Source organism: Phoca vitulina, unplaced genomic scaffold (genome assembly GCF_004348235.1).
Source record: "Phoca vitulina isolate PV1807 unplaced genomic scaffold, GSC_HSeal_1.0 scaffold10, whole genome shotgun sequence".
Taxonomy (NCBI): domain Eukaryota; kingdom Metazoa; phylum Chordata; class Mammalia; order Carnivora; family Phocidae; genus Phoca; species Phoca vitulina.
Genome location: NW_022589713.1, coordinates 20,834,327 through 20,854,123, shown reverse-complemented (window position 1 = coordinate 20,854,123; position 19,797 = coordinate 20,834,327). Strand labels below are relative to the sequence as shown.

General features: G+C 38.7%; 1 protein-coding gene across 8 annotated transcripts in view; it reads left to right on the top strand.

Annotated features, from left to right (window-relative positions):
• PPP2R3A (protein phosphatase 2 regulatory subunit B''alpha) overlaps positions 1-19,797 on the top strand; it is a 215,807-nt gene that overhangs the window by 71,643 nt on the left and 124,367 nt on the right. For 6 of the 8 annotated variants that reach the window (XM_032408642.1, XM_032408644.1, XM_032408643.1 and 3 more), the window contains one exon: positions 18,138-18,404. The exons of 1 other annotated variant lie outside the window; for it this stretch is intronic. In XM_032408642.1, the coding sequence (XP_032264533.1) occupies positions 18,138-18,404 (267 nt within the window). Of the gene's footprint in view, positions 1-13,830; positions 14,527-18,137; positions 18,405-19,797 lie in introns of those variants that run through there. One more of the 8 variants, XM_032408649.1, reaches the window with a different exon arrangement.

Below are 19,797 nucleotides of genomic sequence, written 5' to 3'. Positions count from 1 at the left end.
TCAGGTTTCAGCTGGGACAAACAGTAAATATTCCTGGCAATACTGAACAACCTCTTGGATGCAAGAGGCATCCCCAAGAGGGTGCAAAAGGTACTACCCTCCCAAGATCCAGAGCCACTCCCAATGATAGCCAAAAGAAAGACAACTCCCCCCCCAAGAGCTTGCAGCAGTTGATAGAACCCTAGCCACAAATGGAGTGCAACCCATATTTTTTCCAGCCATTTATTGGGCTTCCAGTCTGATGGTTGACCTGCCTGCATACGCAGTAACAGACAACCTGTGTGTGCAAGACAGGCAGAAAGCTAAGCCAAGTTCTGAAGACAAATAAGGAGAGAAAGGATTGACAACCAGTGGGTACCCCAAAACCAAATTCACAAGAGTATGCATTTAGAAAGGAGGGGACAGGTGCCTGGGTGGCTCAGTCAGTTAAGTGTCTACATTCAGTTCGGGTCATGATCCCAGGGTCCTGGGATCGAGTCCCACATGGGGCTCCTTGCTCAGCGGAGAGCCTGTTTCTCCCTCTGCCTGCCACTCCCCCTGCCTGTGCCCTCTCTGTCTGTCTGTCTTTCTCTCTCTCTCTCTGACAAATAAATAAATAAAATCTTAAGAAAAAAAGAAAAAGAAAGGAGGAGGGGACAGAGTGAAATTTTACCTTCCTTTCTCTACTGAACACTACAGAGATCCAGAAATGACTGTGGTAAGAATTCTCACCCTTTGCTGGCTTCTGCCAGTTTTCCTAAGATCTTTCTTATATGCAGGCTCAGGAGCAAATGGGATTTAAAGTAGAGTATAGTTCTAGTATCTACCAGAATTTAGCAAGGTTTTTCTTTAATTTTAGTTTTTCCTTAGAATGCTTAAGGGAATAACTGGTAGCAGTCTACTAGAGATCCCTCAGAGTCCCATTAACTCTGGGAGGGGCCCATATGGGGATTCTCCTTCAGCAGTAGATACAGGAGCATTTGAGTTGGTGTAGGAAATTTGACAAGACGTCTGAGGACAATCTTTTTTCTGATCCCCATTGATTGCAAATGAGACACCAGTTTCTGGGCTGGTGTTTTTATGATGGATCCCTATGATGGTATAATGGGGGAGGCCCGGGTGTTTTAGGTCTCTGGCCTTGGAGCTGTTGCAGTTTTAAGGCCACTAACTTGGCAGACTTTTGTTTACCCTCTTGTATTCTCTTCAGAGTGGAAAAACAATCCACACAGGATTACTAGAGAGAGTATTCAAATAAAGGAAGATAGAGGGGAGCAGTAGGAGTTGCTTTTGTTTTGGGTACTTCTTGTGTCTCTAATTTTTCATTAACCTTTTGCAATGAATCTTTCAATGGAGCTATTTTGGAATCTTGAAGTCTTTTGGAGGCTCCCACATGCCAATTAAAATAGGCATCCCGTTCTGTTTGTTTGATTTGAGAACCCTTGCTTTTAAGTGAACTTCTTAAATGAATGATCTTGTCTAATTGACCGTTGTAATTCTAAGTTGTCTTTATAAGATGTTGCCCTTTTTGTAGATACCTACACCTTCCAGAACCACAGTTCTTAGACAGAAAATAGACAGGTGTGTTGAAAGGTTGCACGCTTAATTCTTCGAAATGACGATCCCATTTATTTAGCTAATTCTGGATCTCTTGGCGCCAAATTAATACCTAAGAGGGATGTGCTGCTCGGTTGGGTACTTTGTGGTGTTTTACACTGAACCTTGTTGCAGTTTTCTTGAGGTTGGCAGGTGACCTAGTGTCAATCTAACCTGTTCCATGACCAACTTATCCTAGCACAAGAGTCTTAGAGTTAGGCGATGTGTGCTCTAACAGATTTTAAGTGCTTGACCTGTGCCCACCAGTTTTGTGCCTTTGGTTTCTGAGGTTCCCATTAGCAATAGATTTAGTATTCCCTTCACCAGAAGATTTTTTTATAGTGGTGGACACTCTGATGACTTTTAATAGTCTGACTTGTGCCTACTTAAACTTTTATTTTGATACTCAAAACAGTTCAAATTTCTTCTCTTAATTTATTTTCCCAAGTCCCCCAGCAGTTTATACTGTGAACTTGCCTCAAGACTTTGTGAGTCCCCTAACAGCTGCCACCCATTGTGAACTCCTGATATAACTGTCCCAGAACCCTCCTGGAAATTTCAATCCCTGAACCTTTCCAGGAACAATATATACATAAATACTTTTTAAATAAAGTTTGTTTGGACCAGAGAGCTGCCCACAGGGGAATGGAGCTCAGATCTGAGAGTGACTTACCCCAGCTCTCAGTAGCGATGAGAGGAACAGTGAACTCAAAGGGTTCAGCAGCTGCCTTGCCTGTACGACTTGTCCCATAGCCAGTTAGCAGTCAGCCTTGGATCTCATCCCTTGTTGCCAGAAACTGTTAAAAGTGATTAAAGAAGACAATTTAGGTGATGCAAACAAACTTTAACACTTTATGAAGTGGACAGTCTCCTTTCAGAGAACTGCAAAATGGGACATAAGGCAAAAAGCTTTTATAGAATAAAGAGTAAAGAACAAGAAAGAGGCAAATAGAAAACATCTGATTGGCTGGGGCCACATAGTCAACCTTGTCTGGGGTGAGAAGGCTCAGAGTTGGCTTGGCATTTGAGAATTGGCTGCATGAATATACTGCGTTTCTGGTCAAGCAGAACTTTTGCAGGGACATGGTATCTAAGTTTCAGTTTGCTTGACATGGCACTCAAGCAGAAGTGGCTCTTTCTTGGGCCAGAAATGTATTTCAACATAGTTAATACATAATTGGTATGCAAAATGGAAGTTGCTAAAATGCTTTAAATGCATAAAATAGATAGTTTCTAAATAGTATAAGTGTGTACAGCACACAGGAGGAGATAAAAATGAATCAGACATGAAAAGCCTTTGTGGAGCCCACAGTCTAATAGGGGAGGTGAGCTATTTACTGTGATTCAAAGTAGAAAGAATAGATTCTGGAAGAGAAAGACAGATGAAGTCCTACAGGAACTCAGAGGAGGGAGAGATAACGTCCCAGCTTGTGGAATTCAAGGAAGTTTCTCTGGAGGAGATAGCATTTGGATATGGATACTCTTATCCAACTAATTTACTTAAGGTGCTAGCTCTTGGTGTTATCAGTATCAATGATACTAAGATGAGAGGTTTATTTCTCACAGTGGCTTGGACCAGTTCCATTCTATCCCATTCCATTCCTTTCCTTTCCATTCCATTCCATTCCAAGACATCAAAAATGTACCTTAATCCTATCCATCTATCTTAACATATGTAAGCATTTGGTCTCAGGGGAATCCAGTAAGGGAGACTAGATGGATATATCATGAAGCCATGATTTCCCTCACACCTAAGTTCTTTGGTAGCCTAATCTTAATGATCAAGGGTGACCAAAATTGGTTTATCAGACCTTTCCTTCCTAGAGAGTATGAAGGGAAACATCAGGTTGCTCTGCTTATATTCTGAATTCTAAGTTAGTAGAATCCACTCTAACCTGTTTCCCATCAGCTTTCTGGAGTCTTAAAATCAGAATTTAAGCAGATAATCTATCTGACAACCTAATTCATACCTTGCCTTCTCTTTTTCCACTTCAGTCTCCAAAAATGTGATCTCCAGCTCCCAGATGTACACCTAATAAAACTTAAAATAAGAATTTGGGGGGAGATTTGTGAATCCCTCTCAGGTTTCTGTGTTTTAGCCACTAGCTTCTGTTGGCCTTTATTTAGCAAATAGTAGCATTAAATAACTGTTTGTTGAATGAATAAACAAATAAGTGAATGAATAATCAAATGACGGATTATTGCTTGCCTGCTTTGCCTCCTCAAATGGAAACTGCCCTCTTGCCTGAACGCTAGCTAGCTCTTTCTCTGTCCTTTGATTCTCAAGGATGGATACAAGAGGACCTGAGGTCAGGGTGCCCTTCTAGGACATGAGGGTGGTGCCCCAGCAAGGTTCAATATCTCATTCAGCCTCTGACCTCTTAATTTCTCTAGCTTTTAACACCTAAATATCTGTGGTGTTCTAGGGAAGGTCCTGTCACCTTTCCTGGTAAGAAGAGAGAACCCCGTTAAGAGTATAGATCATTTCCCTTTATTGCAGGATGGAAATCTCTTGATTATAGACTACTGGCATTTTGAGGAGAGGGTGCTCTCTTTTTCACCATTGCACCCCCAGGCCCTATTATGGAACCTCCATATACTGTTTAAATTCTGAAAATTTGTCCTTTCTCTCTCAGGAATACCTATACATCTCATTGTCTCATTGTCCTTTTTCCATTCTTAAAAGTTCCATCTTCATCCCTATGAATTTAGGTTGGAAAAGAATTTTTCTGGCCATTTAGTTTTTCAGTACAACTGGGTTTTTTATTTTGTTTTGTTTTTTATTTTTGTTGTTGTTGTTGTTGTTTTGGGATGCCCAAGAGGGTCAGAGAAATCTTTCGGGGTTGGCAGGATTTGTGCTGTTACTAGAACTCTGCTTTCTTCTGACCCTGATCAGGAATTTGTGTCTGAGATATCATTCCAGGGGGGAATAAAGTGCCTTCCTAGGTTAATGATCTAACATTTTGGTTTTCTCAAAGTTTAGATATTATATTATATAATTGTATATATATTTAAATGTATAATAATTATGAAAATAAATTTAAGATTATAGCAAAGCACACTTTAGGAACCTTATTAAGTTTGTTCTGGAGCGTTTAAAATAAATGCTTCTCTGTCTTTACTTTCTGGGTTGATATTCATGTCTTCATTGAGATTAAACAGTCATATCATTGAGGGAAAATGTTTATTCTCCCCTAGCTTTATAGGTGCTGATGGCTTCTTTGGTTCAGTGCTGGGAATGTTTGGATAGAAATGAAAACACTCAGCAAGACAGTTGGAAACCATCCTTTCTCCGATTTCATTTAGCCACACCGTAGATGAATAAAAGTAATGGGACCTGGCCAGTAGCAAATATGAATTTGCAGAATGAGTTCAACCTGTGTTTCCCCCTCTACCTTTAGTGGCTTCTGAGGTCAGGTCCTTTTGCATCTCCATTTTTTCTAATGAATCAGCATCAGCCGTCTCAGATATGTCCCCACTTGTATTCAAAAGAATTTGTAGATATGTATATACTGATGTAGAAAAAATGGTCAAGATAAAATGGGTAATTAAAAATGTAAATTGCAAAACAGATGTACCAATGTGATCCCTTTTTCTTAATATGTTTGTGTGCACACAAAAAAATTGGGGGGTAAACATGTTCCAAATTATGCATGTTCCCCTAGAATACTAGTAAAATATGAGTCCCAGATATCCAGATGCTCCTGATGAGTGTGGTCCCTCTGTAGCCTCCACACCACCCTTGGCAGGAGTGAAAAGGAGCTTCCAGAACTTGCTCCTATTATGCCCTCAGGCCTCCCTCACCAGCCTGCCCAATACTCACAGCTTTACCCCTCTCTGCCTTAAAACCAGCAGGACTAATCTAATCGCTTCTTCAACCCTGTTTGCACCAATCACCATAAGAAGTCCAGGAATCCAGATCATCACTCTTCTCCTCACTCTATTCTTGTACATCCTCTCTTCTCAGTCCACATCCAACCCTCCCAACTCCTGAAATCTTTTCTCCATGCCCTCTTGAACTCATCATTCACTGGCAGAATCTCCTAGGTCATCAGACTCTTTCTAAACATTCCCTTTACCTCCTTGTTCTAACTGAAATCCATCTCTCCCTCAGGATAGTCATGTAAAATGTCGGGTTTTTTTCTTTCCCAGTTCACCCCCTTCCCCGCTGGGTCTAGAGGGGGCAGTGAGTGCTCTTGCTTTTTATTGCTACTTCCAAATTATTCTTTTTCCTACCTCCCTGAAACTACCCCCTCCAACTTTGAACTAATGTCATCAGACTCAGCACCAGTACCCCTCCTGGTTGTAGTCATCTACTACCTCCAGGTCATTTCCCTTATTTCTTTTTTTCTTTTTTTTGAGATTTTATTTATTTGTCAGAGAGAGAGAGCGTGTGAGCGCACAAGCAGGGGGAGCAGCAGGCAGAGGGAGCAGGGAGCCCAATGCGGGGCTCGACCCCAGGACCCTGGGATCATGATCTGAGCCGAAGGCAGACGCTTAACCAACTGAGCCACCCAGGCACCCCTCCCTTATTTTTTGAAGATTTTCTTTCTGGCTCTATGACACTTCCCAATACTATTTTTGCTACAATTCTTGTGAGTTTTCAGTAGATGAGGCATCCAATATACAAACTTCTCAGTTCCTTGATCTCTCCAATGAATTTGTCCTCTGTCCTTCTTCAGCTACTTATTTTCTGGTTCTATGTTTAGGTTAGTGATTTTAAAAGTATGATTTCCATCCAACAGCATCAGCATCACCTGGGAGCTTGATAGAAATACATATTTTCAGGCCCCAGCCCTCACCTACTAAATCGAAACTCTAAGGATGGGACCCAACAATCAGTGGTTCAACGAGCTCTTCAGGTAATTCTGGTGCATGATCTTGTTTGAGAACCACTGCCATAGTTCATTATTAAAATCACCCTCCTGAATATACTTTCAGCTTCTTTACCTTACCCTCACTTCATAGTACTCACCTGGAAAAACCGCAGCTTACATTAAATTGTGTTCTCTGTCTGCTTTGAGCTTTTATTTGTGCAACTAACCTTGGCTGTAGAAAATCACACAATAATACTGAGTGGTCTTTGCACTAAATTCATGACCACCAACCTCCAGTGGGCCTTCAGAGTTGTCTGGCAGTCCTATTACAGCTCCCTATTCCCTCACTTTCCGACTCTGCAAATGACTCATACCTTCTCTGTTTTCTAACATCTCTTCCATTCTCACCCTCGGCTAATGACCTTGTTTCCTATTTACTAAGAAAAGTGATCCAATCAGAAGGGGGATCTTTAGCTAGCCACCTAAACATACAGTACCCATATACTCTCTCCCTTTCTTTCTATTACTATATGTGAATGATCTGGGCACCTATGTAGGGCCAACCCATGTACTGGTGCTGTATGTCCCATCTTCTCCCAATAACTCAGGGATTTTCCTCCCTGATTGCCCTTTTTTCTCCCGCATTCATCAGTTTTTCCCCTTTAGTAGGTCTTTCCATTAGCAGATAAACATGCCACATCTCCCAGCTTTAAAACAAGGCATCCAAAAGGCACTTGGCATCTAAGAAGCACAGTTCCATCAGCTGTTTTATTTGCAATATAATGCTTATCACTAGAGTTTTGACCATCAATTCCAGCCTTCTCATTTGACATCTGTGAATTGAGCCCTCACCCAAAATTACTGAGAAGTCACACACACACACGCACACGCACACACCCAACAAAGACACTGGGGCAAGGTATTTTATAGAACTACTGTGTGTTCATTGACATGTAATGTGGTAATGTCAGTGGATTGGAAACCCTCTATTCTAACTTTAGTTGTCTGACATACTTATAGGCTAAAACTGAATTCTTGTGCTTTATAATGGGCAATCTCTAATTGAAGTAATTCCTGAAAGAGAGAGGGAAGAAGAAAAGCAGACTAAGGAGGACAGAGAGATCCAAGAATTATTATGCCTAATAATTTTAGACTCTGAATTATCTCCTCTTGCCCCACATCCTAAAAGAACATCTACCTCCAAGTATTAGGAATACTGAGGGGCAAAAAGATTTGATTTGTAGGTTCTTTCTGTTATTCTCATGGAATGTGTTCCTGTCATTTGGAGGCAACTGAAACAAGACACAAAATGCTTATTAGAGCTCCTATTTTGCTGCAACCAATAAACTTAAGGCTCAAGGAGCAGGCCAGAAGCAAAGAAGCCATAGATAACCACCACCACCCAACCTTCTTCCCCCACCTCAGTGTTCATTCTTTAAGAGTAAAATAACATTAATTACACAAAACAAGCTATTAAACAATGTGAAAACACCAAGTTAGAGCCTAAAGGAGGATATCAAAATCTAGGATTAAGAGTAATTAATTAGGGGCGCCTGGGTGGCTCAGTCGTTAAGCGTCTGCCCTCGGCTCAGGTCATGATCCCAGGGTCCTGGGATCGAGCCCTACATCAGGCTCCCTGCTCTGCGGGAAGCCTGCTTCTCCCTCTCCCACTCCCCCTGCTTGTGTTCCCCCTCTCGCTGTGTCTCTCTCTGTCAAATAAATAAATAAAATCTTTAAAAAAAAAAAAAAAAAGAGTAATTAATTAGCTTATAATCAATTTCTTCTCTTAAAGCTTGTTTGCAATGGTATTTTAAGCAAAGTCTATGATTCCAAGTTATTACCTCTTTTAACTATGCCAATTAGAGCCAAGTTGAGAAAAGCTTTTTTTTTTTTTGAGATGTAATTCACATAGTATAAAATTCACCCTTTGAGGTGCATAATTCAGTAGGTTTTAGTGTATTCAACAAGGTTGTGCAGCCATCAGCACTAATTCCAGAACATTTTCATCACCCCCAAAAACCTGTATTCATTAGCAGTCACTCCCCATTCCCTCCTCCCCTCAGTCCCTGGCAACCACTAATCTACTTTCTGTCTGTATGGATTTGTCTGTTCTGGACATTTCATGCAAATGGAATCATACAATATGCAGTCTTTTATATCTGGCTTCTTTCACTTGACAATGTTTTCAAGGTTCATCATGTAGCATGTATCAGTGCTTCATTCCTTTGAATGGTTAAATAATCAGTTGTATGAATATACCACATTTTGTTTACCCATTCATCAGCTGATGGACATTTGGGTTTCCACTTTTTTGGCTATTATGAATAACTCTGCTATGAACATTCATGTACAAGTTTTTGTGTGGACCGAGAAAGGCTTTTGATTTAATATTTTTAAGTTTTTCAAAACAGCCAGCTTCCTTTTTTTTAATCAGAAGTACCCTCCTGATGTAGCAGAGCTTCCTCTTAAGTATGTAACTTTTTTTTCCCTATAGCATCTTTTGTGGTGTCACTTCACAGTGACTCTCCTGTCTTTCTGGACCTTATTCTAACATTCAACACAACTGAGCTCATTTCCCAGGCTTGCTGTGCTATGTATTTCTGTCACTTAGATTTTTACAGCTTTGCTGCCTGTTTTACCCCATAAGCCTTCTTCATTCTAAAGCCTTGGTTGATGGTATCATCTCAGTCTTCATAGCCATGTTCAGCTGAGGCTGGTGAATGACTTGACAAGTTGGTTTATAAAATAAAGGCTAGACTTATTTTGGCCCAACACATTGCCTATACAGTATTAACTGTTGAGCAATTTTCTACAAGTCAAAATAAGTGATTTACTTCTTCAGGCAGTTGTTCAAATTTTTCTCTATCCTGTGTAATCAACCCATTTTTTTTTTCTCAAAACATCCCATAGCGCTGATTCTTTCCAGAGAGAGAAAGAATTAATATTGTATATCACCATTGTCTTCACTAAAAGGATCAATGGCAGGGAATTATAAGAGGATTCAGAAAGCTCTAGAGAATCAATCCTGAGTTTCAAACTAAGCGTCAAAGAATGAATTCTATAAAAATGGAATGTGTTGGGTGTCACACACAGCTTTATTCTCCTTTATCCTTCCCAGTGTCACCTTCCTTGAGGGAACAGGCTCTTTCTAGACTCACTCCTCAGTTCTTTAGGTCCTTTCAGGACACGGTAAGGAAGCACCTTTATTTGCTTTTCTTAGAAAGCTATTCTTTAAAAAATCCTTCACTTTTTCAGGTAACAGCAGAGGCTAGCCTCTCTTCCATTTAATCCTGCCAAGGAACTTGTAAAACTCTGTACCCAGGAACCCACCACAGCTGGTTCTCTTTGAGAAAGATTATCATCCTTGCTCAAGCATGTTTGCTCTAGGGGAACATATATGGAACATATAAGGAACCCCAGTCTAGGCAGCTGGATTTTAACACAGTTGCCTTGAAGACCCAGGTTGAGCACATTCTCCAGACAGAACAGACGTGTGTCTTCAGGGTATGCTCATGAATGATCTGCAAGCCAAGAAGAGATGCAGGTCATTGAGCAGGAAACACCTACTGTTGGCTAGTTATCTTATTTGGATGGACTTCATATATGCTGCAGAAGGCAGGAGAAAAGATCTGGTTTATTCCAGAAGGACATTGGGAAGACCCTTACAGTTGACTCCATTATAACTGCCCACAGTTCCAGCCTTTCCGTGGTCTCAAACTAAATTTATAAACTATGTGTTAATAGTTTTCTATTCTTCATGCTGGTTAGCCCCTCCAGGGGAAAACTCTCACCCAGAAACACCCAGCCCCATGAATTGTACTTTCTCTATGATCAAAGTAGATAAGACAGTAGATCATAGGTCATGTTTGCATCAGTAGTGAAATTCCTTATACTTGATTTTTTCCTAGTAAAAAAGAGGTCACTCTAAAAAACCTGTTCTTTGCAACTATGTTCCAGTTATATACTTCTTGAAACTAACTCATTCTGAGATCCTTTCTAGAACCAAGCACATTTACTTCCATAGAAGCACAAGTAAATAAGTAAAAAGCAAATAAACCAACCTCATGATAGTCTTTTTTGGTCAATAACTTATTGCCACAGACCAGTTCTTTCCTAAGCCCCTTAAGGGGGCCTGGTCTTTTCTCCCTCTGATTTCTTTGGAAAGCAGTTAGATAAACAAAAACTTAGAGCTCACTTCATCATCAAAAGAAATGGAGAAATGTCTTCTTAAGAGTGTAGCAGAGCAGGCTCTTTTTAAACTACTGTTCTGATTTGGAAACTTCAGAGACTTACGGGAAGTGAATGTAATAAAAGTATTTGTTGTCCTTTGCTCCAAATCAGCATTGTGCTAGGTATGGTAAGGAAAAGAAGAGACCATTTATTTATTATCTCCATACCCTCAGCACTCAGTGAAGTGTCTGTATATAATAAGTGGCCAGAAAAATACTTGTTGAGTGACTATAAAATTGACCTTACCTTCAAGAGTTTAGACTCTTTGGAAAATAATTATCAGATTATAAAATACTGCAGTAGAAGCCCTTTTACTTGAACACAATTGGGATTGATAGTTATTTAGTAGGGAATCATAAACTCTATGTATATATTAAAATTTTTATCTTAAACTATTAATTTATTTGGATCTTTTGATAGAAGGCCAAAGCCTTTTCTTTGAGTGTCATTGGAAATTGGAATTCCATAACAGCTTTCTTTAGTAAGTCACATTCAGTACATTTGTTGACTGACTTCCAGTTTCAATTTCTTTAAAGTGAAGAAGGAACTTAAGTCAGTAGTGAAGCAATTTGAATGTAGACTCCTCCTAGATTTTAATTATTTTGTCCTTTATCTCACCCATACCTAATTTTACAGCAAAAAACTTTTTTTTTTTTTTTTTTTAGATTTTTTATTTATTTATTTGAGACAGAGAGAGCACATGAGAGGGGGGAGGGTCAGAGGGAGAAGCAGGCTCCCTGCTGAGCAGGGAGCCCGATGCGGGACTCGATCCAGGGACTCCAGGATCGTGACCTGAGCCAAAGGCAGTCGCCTAACCAACTGAGCCACCCAGGCGCCCTACAGCAAAAAACTTTTAATAACAGCTTGACTTTACTGAATCTTTTTTTAAAAGATTTTATTTATTTGAGAGAGAGAGTGCACTGGTGCATGCACACACATGTGCCTGTGCGCACACCAGGGAGGCCAGAGGGGGGAAACAGAGGGAGAGAGAATCTCAAGCAGACTCCACTGAGCGCCAGCCCCCTCATTGCTCGATCCTAGGACTGGGAGAGATCCTAGGACTGGGAGATCGTGACCTGAGCCAAAACCAAGAGTCAGCTGCCCAACTGACTGAGCCACCCAGCCACCCCCTTTTACTGAGTCTTTATAAAACAATTCAACTTAGATGTTTTATTTTCAATTTTAGGAATTTTAGAAACAACAACTTTTTTCTGCATTCATATTTCATTAGTTTATGTAATATGTAATTGAAATGAGTAATTACTGTAAAAAGTACAACATAAACAAGTGGATACAGGCACAGCCGACTCTTAGCAAGCAACTACTGTGAGAAGAAATATGAGAACATAACAGAAACTAAATTGTTAGTCATGGATCAGTGTGTTCCAGGTGTCAGGTTCTCTCTTTTACAAGAGAAATGGAGATCATTGGCTAAACCAGAGAATAGGTTAAGTGGAGGTAATTTAAGAGTAATGGTATTTCATTAAGAGAATTGTAGTAAAGGGGGCTTACATAGGGAAGGTAAAATTTCATGAAATAGGTGAAATTTGAATTGGATTTTGAAGGATGGTTGGAGTGTATATGATTTGAGGAGATGGAGCATTCTCAGGAAAGGGATGAAAAGTCACCCCCCTAAGGCCACACATTGCTTGGGAAGAACAAGGGGAATAAATTTAGGATGTAGTTTAATTGAAAAAGCATTAGGTCATAAACCTAAGGCCTAATGCCATTCATAACAGATTTTTTTTGATGTTTTAATTTGGAGGTAAATAATGAAGGAGGAAAAGATCATTCTAGGCAAGGAGTGTAGGAAAAAAAATCAGGGAAAGCTAGAGCTCAGAGTTAACATGTAAGCCCAGTGAGAGGAAATTGGGGAAAACAGAGGAGCCCAAGTTAAAGAATTAGACCAGTGGTTTCAATCATAATCTTCTGTCAATCATACTATATATTGAAAGCTTTCGTGTAAGATTTTGTATGCATGGAGAATTCCACAGCTTAAAAAGAAAAAAATTTGAAAACCATAGGTTTAGACATATAAACCCAATGTACACATTATGAAGTGTTGTCAGAATGTCTTGAAAGGAAATCAATAAAAAAAAGATAAATCAGGGCGCCTGGGTGGCTTAGTCAGTTAAGCATCTGCCTTCTGCTCAGGTCATGGTCCCAGGGTCCTGGGATCGAGTCCTGCATCGGGCTCCTTGCTCAGCAGGGAGCCTGCTTCTCCCTCTGCCTGCCGCTCCCCGCTGCTTGTGCTCTCTCTCTCTCTGACAAATAAATAAAATCTTAAAAAAAAAAAAAAAAAAAGATGTAGAAAACAATGGAAATCCAAAGAATTTAATTCCCACTAAATTCGACAAAAGTTCAGTAGAAGAGAGTTGTGAGTTATTTTTGGTTTGGGGGTTTATTTGGTAATGATGTTTGGTTTATATTTTCTAGAAATAGAAAATAAATATTGAATAATGTGATCGAAAATAAAGATTGAAGAGGATGTTTGAAGTTTTATTTGTAAATGACTACATGAGGCAGATGTTTAGTATATAATAAAATAATAGAGTATTTTTTAAATCTGAGATGATTTCTTTAAAGCTCCTTGAAGAAAAAAGGCTCACAAATTCAAGACATTATGTCATTGCTATTTGCTCATCTTTTGTACCTTTACTGTCGCCAAATTTCACTCACATGTATATAAAAGCTGCTTTCTTATGGCATTCAGTTGTTCCACTTTCTTTTTTTTAAAGATTTTATTAATTTGTTTATTTTGAGAGAGAGAGACAGAGAGTATGCGAGTGGGGGGAGGGGCAGAAAGAGAGGGGGAGAGAGAATCTTGAGCAGACTTGCACTGAGAAAAGAGCCCTCGACCCCATGACCCCAAGATCATGACCTGAACTGAAATCAAGAGTCCAACACCCAACTAACTGAACCATCCAGGTGCCCCCAGTTGTTCTACTTTCTTAACCCACACTTTGACAATAAATTTTCAAATGTGTCTAGATCCAGAATCACTTCACCGAAGTATGTTGGATAACTAAGATAGTCTTCTGCACACAAGCCAAAAAAAAAAGGATTTGATTTTAAAATATAAGATCAACAGACCTCTTTCTATATTACATTTGAGGATGAAAGTTTTTCTCCGTATTTTAGCTGGATATATCTAGAGGGTTTTATATATTTGCTTCCCTTCAAATAAGAAATAAAAAAAAAACTGTTCTTAAAATGATAGATTCAAATTTGAAGTGTAGCTTGTTCTTTTTTCATAAAATACTAAATAGCAAAAACAAAAATGCTCTACATGTTCTTTTTCTAATTGTTTGAGGAGAAACTGATTTATGTGGATTGACACCTCACATACTCTGAGTTTAAGAAGTTAGCATTATCTGAGAAGTTGCTATTTTTAGGTCCAGCTGTAATGTTTCTAACTTTGGTGCTAGAGTAGTGGGTGCTTCCTTTCCCAGAAGGCTCTGTATTCTCAACATGTGCAGGTCAATTTGACATAAAGCTCTCTACAGGGAGCAACAGGCCCATTGCAGGCATGTTTCTAACTTGAAAATTATGAGCAGATATTGGGAGCCACTGGCTATATTTGGGAACCAGTTGCATGTCAGTACAAGCATGGATTGTGGTCCCTGGAGACTGGGAAAGCACAATGCCTGAACTTAATTTCTTTTGGAGATAAGAAGAAAATACCTCTCTACCTGACAAGATTGACAACTTTTTAAATCTGACCATCTTCAGAAGTGTACTGGACAGTGGCTAAGTAAACATCCACTTTTCAAAGATGATGATCAAGGAAACATCTCTACGAAGGGACCCGGATTTAAGGGGAGAGTTAGCTTTCCTGGCAAGGGGCTGTGATTTTGTTCTCCCGTCACGGTTTAAGAAGCGGCTGAAGTCATTTCAGCAGACACAGGTTTGGAACTTGGGTGTTTCTTTTAAAATATTTTTATTACTAATAAAACCACCCAGTGAACTAACTTACAAATAATTTTACAGCTCACTTGATATTAGATCAAGGAATTAATCTGTGTCCTCTATTCAGCTATTTGCAGAAAGCTATTTGTAGAGAGATTCCAACAGGTTTAAAAATAGACCTTCTGGACCTGAAGTACAGTACTCACATTTTTCTCTTGTAGAGAGGGAATCCAGTTTTAGAGACAATAAATACACCTCAACAAATACCGTACAGTTCACAAATTTTAAATAGAAGTATCTTTGAGAAACTAGAATTTCTGTGCTAAAAGCTGTCTTTGCACTTTGAATCAATAGACTATATTTGTATTAACATACATACATCTGTAATGAATTGTTTTTAAAGTATCAGTCCTGGTAATCTTTTTTTGCGGGAAGAACTAATTTTATATATAGACAGTTGTGTGGGTGTGATATAATGTATGTAGGTAACAAAGGATGACAATTTCTGGGTTGTGAAAGAATGTCCTCCCTCAGCAAGCTGTGATATTGAGTCATTTCTGCCTGTGATGACAACTTTGCAGAATCCATGCTTACTTGCTTATAATGTAGGGCCAGTGTTTTACCAAACAATTTGCCTCACCTTGAATACAATACAAATCAAGGGTCATACAAGTGATGGCCACCCAGAATCCAGCAAGAAACCGTAGTTTCTTAGTTATTCTGACCCAGAGTAATTTCAGATTGAGTGAACCATATGAAATTGCTTATTTTTAAAAACAGGTCAAAAATGGTCAAATATTGGAAATGCTACAGTGACATAATAGTATAAGGATACTAAATGATACTATGTTTGTTTATAGACTAAAACTGAAATGGAGAATTGAGACACTTTCCCCAGCTAGTTCTATTTTAACACTGTTTCTAAATTTGAACAAAACAGTTTTATTCAAAATGAGCAGATGCTGAACTTGCTGATAAATCTGCCAAATTTTATATAACTGTTATTCTATAGTATTTATAAAGGGCCAGTTTTATTAAACTAAATTATGTGTCTTCTATTGAATTCAGTGGAAAGTAAATTGATTAATACATAAAAGTGCAAAATAAATGCATTCTTTTTTTTCCCTTTTAAATATATCAATTTTGTTAAATATGGGATTAACCAATGAATTGATAAATACTTCCCTATCAGTGAATTGCTTAATGTTAAGAAGTACACTAAGGAAAGCAAAGTAGATTATATAGTTGAATACCCATTTAAATAAAAACTTTGACAGATAGCCAGGGTTTGTTCTCAATTGTTACTTATTTCTGTCGAAGCAAAAGTGTAGAGTTAACATAGAAGGTCTTGCTCTAAACCTTTTCCACTAGTGTGTGTTCACTAGACTATTGGGTTTCATCCCCACTGGCACCAGTGGTCTTAATCCTATGGTTATAACTGCCTGGATGTCACACCATGGAAAACATTTTGGGGAAACAAAAAAAGGATTTTTATGATTGTATACTTGTAGTCTCACAGACCTGTTTCAGCATAGAATAATAGAAAGGGGATGACACTAATATAAATGACCTATTTATATATAAACATAAAGCCCCTGAAGAATTATATGCCTTCTTGTAGAAGTTTAGGAACGATTTCTACTGTTATTGACTCATGGGACTCTGTAATAATATTTACAGCTTAACATTAAAACAGAAAGAAATCTTTACGTACAGATTATCAATTTGTTAAATCAAAAGTGATTTGTAAACTTTAAATTATTTTACAAATATAAATGATTATTTTATTTCTTGTTGAATCTGAAGGACCATGCCAAATTACATTTAACCTTTTTGAGAACCTCATCCTTTGGCCTTGTGGCTCATTTTCTTAAATAAGGACATATCTGTGCCTAGCACTGTTCTGAACATTTTACCTACGTTAGTTACATCCTGTAATTTCCTTTAATCTTTACAACAACCTTCCAAGAAGTAGGAGTTATAATCTGTTTTATTACTGAATTCTAAAAGGTTAAGTAACTTTCCTGAGGTCACAGAACTAGTAAGCCATCACTGTTTTCTTTTAAGTTTTTCATACTTCATTAGCCTCACTTCTCTCTGTGCCATGTTTTGCTTGACTATTACTTTATAGGGGTGACATCCTGATAGTGCAGCAAAATCTTGGTATGACCAACTGGACTTTATATCCCCAGTAGTATTAATATATGAGCAGACTCTACTGTATGTATTGTGTCAGATATTAACCTGAGAAATAGGCCATGTGTGACAAAAGAAGATTAAATCCTATTCATCACATATTTATGTGAATGAAGCTTATCTTCCTATAATACTCATGCTTTTCAAGGGTAGCCAAGATTTTTATCCTGAGTTTAAAGATATGTTATGAGCCCATATGTCAAAATGATAGTCAGATCTACTATTTCAGATCTACTATTAGATATCAGAAATATGATATTCAGATCTATTACTTAGAGATAAATCACTGTTCAAACTTTAGGAATGGTATTAGGATAATTTAAGGAAAATGAAAATTTGAGTAATATTTTGTGTTCATAGTGATCAACAGTCCTGTCCCTCTTTCATACTTTATGTAGTATCTAACACAGTGCCATGCTCATGAGCCTTGATAGATAATTTGATCAAAATTAAGAGAAGAAATTAAAACTCTGAAAATCTTCATGGAACTCTTTTTGCTTTTTCTGCTAGGAATCTCAGAACTAAATTTAGTCTTCATTGGTAAAGTAGACTTCTACCTGAATGTTAGTGTACCTCCCATCCCCTTTCCCTGAATCATGGATAATCTTAATCTCCTCATTGCCCGCCCCCCCCCCCATATACCATCCTTTCTTCTATCTCTTTATGGCATACCACATCAAATCCTTTTTGGAAAAAGGAATGATATAAACTATAAATGAGTTAAACTCTGAAGGGAGTTTGGCTGTGATGAAATTAATAACCACGATCCTTGCCTATTATTGGAGTGTACCACAAATGAGAGAAATGTGTATTATAGAAAAAAATGGCATCCCCCCAGGGGCAAGTAAATCAACCTGGTAGAAGACTTACCAAAAGTAAAATGCTTTAATTTTCTTAACAAAGACTTTCTCTGCATCAGGTACTGACAGTGATTTTACCTAGACAAAGTCAAACTAGAGAGAAGAAGGTGAAAGAACACCCCCCAATATATTTTAGATTTATGCATTTTAAAAGAACTTATTCTATGTGCCTGTTGAAGTAGAGGTAGAAATGTGCAGAAAGATGAAGAACAGTCTTTGAAAAGAATTTACTAATCCAATTCCAACAGACTAAGAATACACTTGAAGATCTTAATATGTCAGCTAACATTGCTCTTAAATGTCTGGCTCATAATTGATGGAAAGATGTACTATAGGATTTTTAAAGCATAAATCTGCGTAAACTCAGGTATTGACAGATAACGTATTTATTTTTTATGGATAGACATCCCCTAGAAGCAAACTGATCACCCTGTAGAGTAGAATGAGCTCTTGATCTCTACTGTCTCTATTTATTACTTATTACTGGTGAGGACTTTCAAGAAATATATACTGTTTAGAATGTTTGTGTCTCATAATCACATTTTCCTTCCAGATTCAAAATAAACCAGAAAAGAAACCTGGGACACCTCTTCCACCTACAGCCACCTTTCCAACTAGTCCCCGACCTCTCTCTCCAGTTCCTCATGTGAATAATGTTGTGCATGCACCATTGTCTGTAAACATTCCACAGTTCTATTTTCCTGAAGGACTCCCCGATGCCTGCAGTAACTATGAACAGACTCTAAGCAAAATTGAAACTGCTTTCATGGATATTGAAGATCAGAAAGCAGACATCTATGAAATGGGAAAAATTGCAAAGGTAATATAACTACTAAATGATGTATAATCTCTCTTTCTCTAACAATCCCAATCTCTCTCTCTTCACTGCCTCTTTGCTCTCTGTTTTTTAAGAATGGCTAGGTTTTTTCCCTTGTTGAAAAAACTTATTTGATCCTGATACATCATCTATGGTCCCATTTCATGGAACTCGTAAGTTTGAATAAAACCTTAGTGTTCTTCCAGGCCATCCTCCCATTTAATATAGGAATTACATCCATGACATCATCAACACATAAATTCATTCTCTGCTTGAATGCTTTCAGTGACCGGAAGCTCACTATCTTGCCAAGCAACCTGTTCCATTATGAAATAGCCTCACTGGGGACGCCTGGATGGCTCAGTCAGTTGGGCATCTGCCTTCGGCTCAGGTCATGATCCCGGGGTCCTGGGATTGAGTCCTGCATCGGGCTCCTTGCTCAGCGGGGAGCCTGCTTCTCCCTCTCCCTCTGCTGCTCCCTCTGCTTGTGTGCTCTCTCTCTGACAAATAAATAAATAAAATCTTTTAAAAAAATGAAATAGCCTCAGTTGTTAGAAAAATTTCCCTTGTATTAAATATGAATGTCTTTTTTTGTTCTCACCCATTGATCATAACTCTGCCCTGAAGCCAGACAAGGAACCATTGGGCCAGCTCAACACTAATTCTACTCAGAAATAAATGGATTTGCCGCTAGGAACCAAGTCTTTGATACTTTCCAATATACTCAACTGCTTCTAATTTAGGATCTTAGCCTTTCATGCCAGGACTACTGAACATCTTCAGTAACTGGATGCTACATCTCCAGTCTCCTCCTAGAACAATTAATACTAAGCATGAGCATCAGATTATATTTGATCATGCCATTCCCCAGCTCAGCAATATTCCCCAGCTCACGACCTATAGCAGCACTTTGTTTTGTTTGGGTTTTATTTTTATCATGCGTGTAAATTGAAGAGTCAGATCATATCTCAAGATTTAGCAGTGGTTCAGGCTGTGCTTCAAGAGGCAGAGGGGTTTAGTAGACTAAGAATTGCATGTGGGCAAGTAGGAGACCAAGTGGAAGCTCCTGAGACCCCGTTCGTACTTTCACAGTTCCCCTGCTTTCAGGAATAATATTTTATTTTTTTAAAAGATTTTATTTGTCAGAGAGAGAGAGCACAAGCAGAGGGCGCAGCAGGTAGAGCAGGCAGAGGGAGAAGCAGGCTCCCCACTGAGCAAGGAGCCTGATGTGGGGCTCGATCCCAGGACCCTGGGATCATGACCTGAGCCGAAGGCAGACGCTTAACCGACTGAGCCACCCAGATGTCCCTCAGGAATAATATTTTAAAGTTTGGACACTACTGATCTTGAGGATAAAACCCAAACTACTGTTCCCTGCCTAAGCCTGACCTATTTG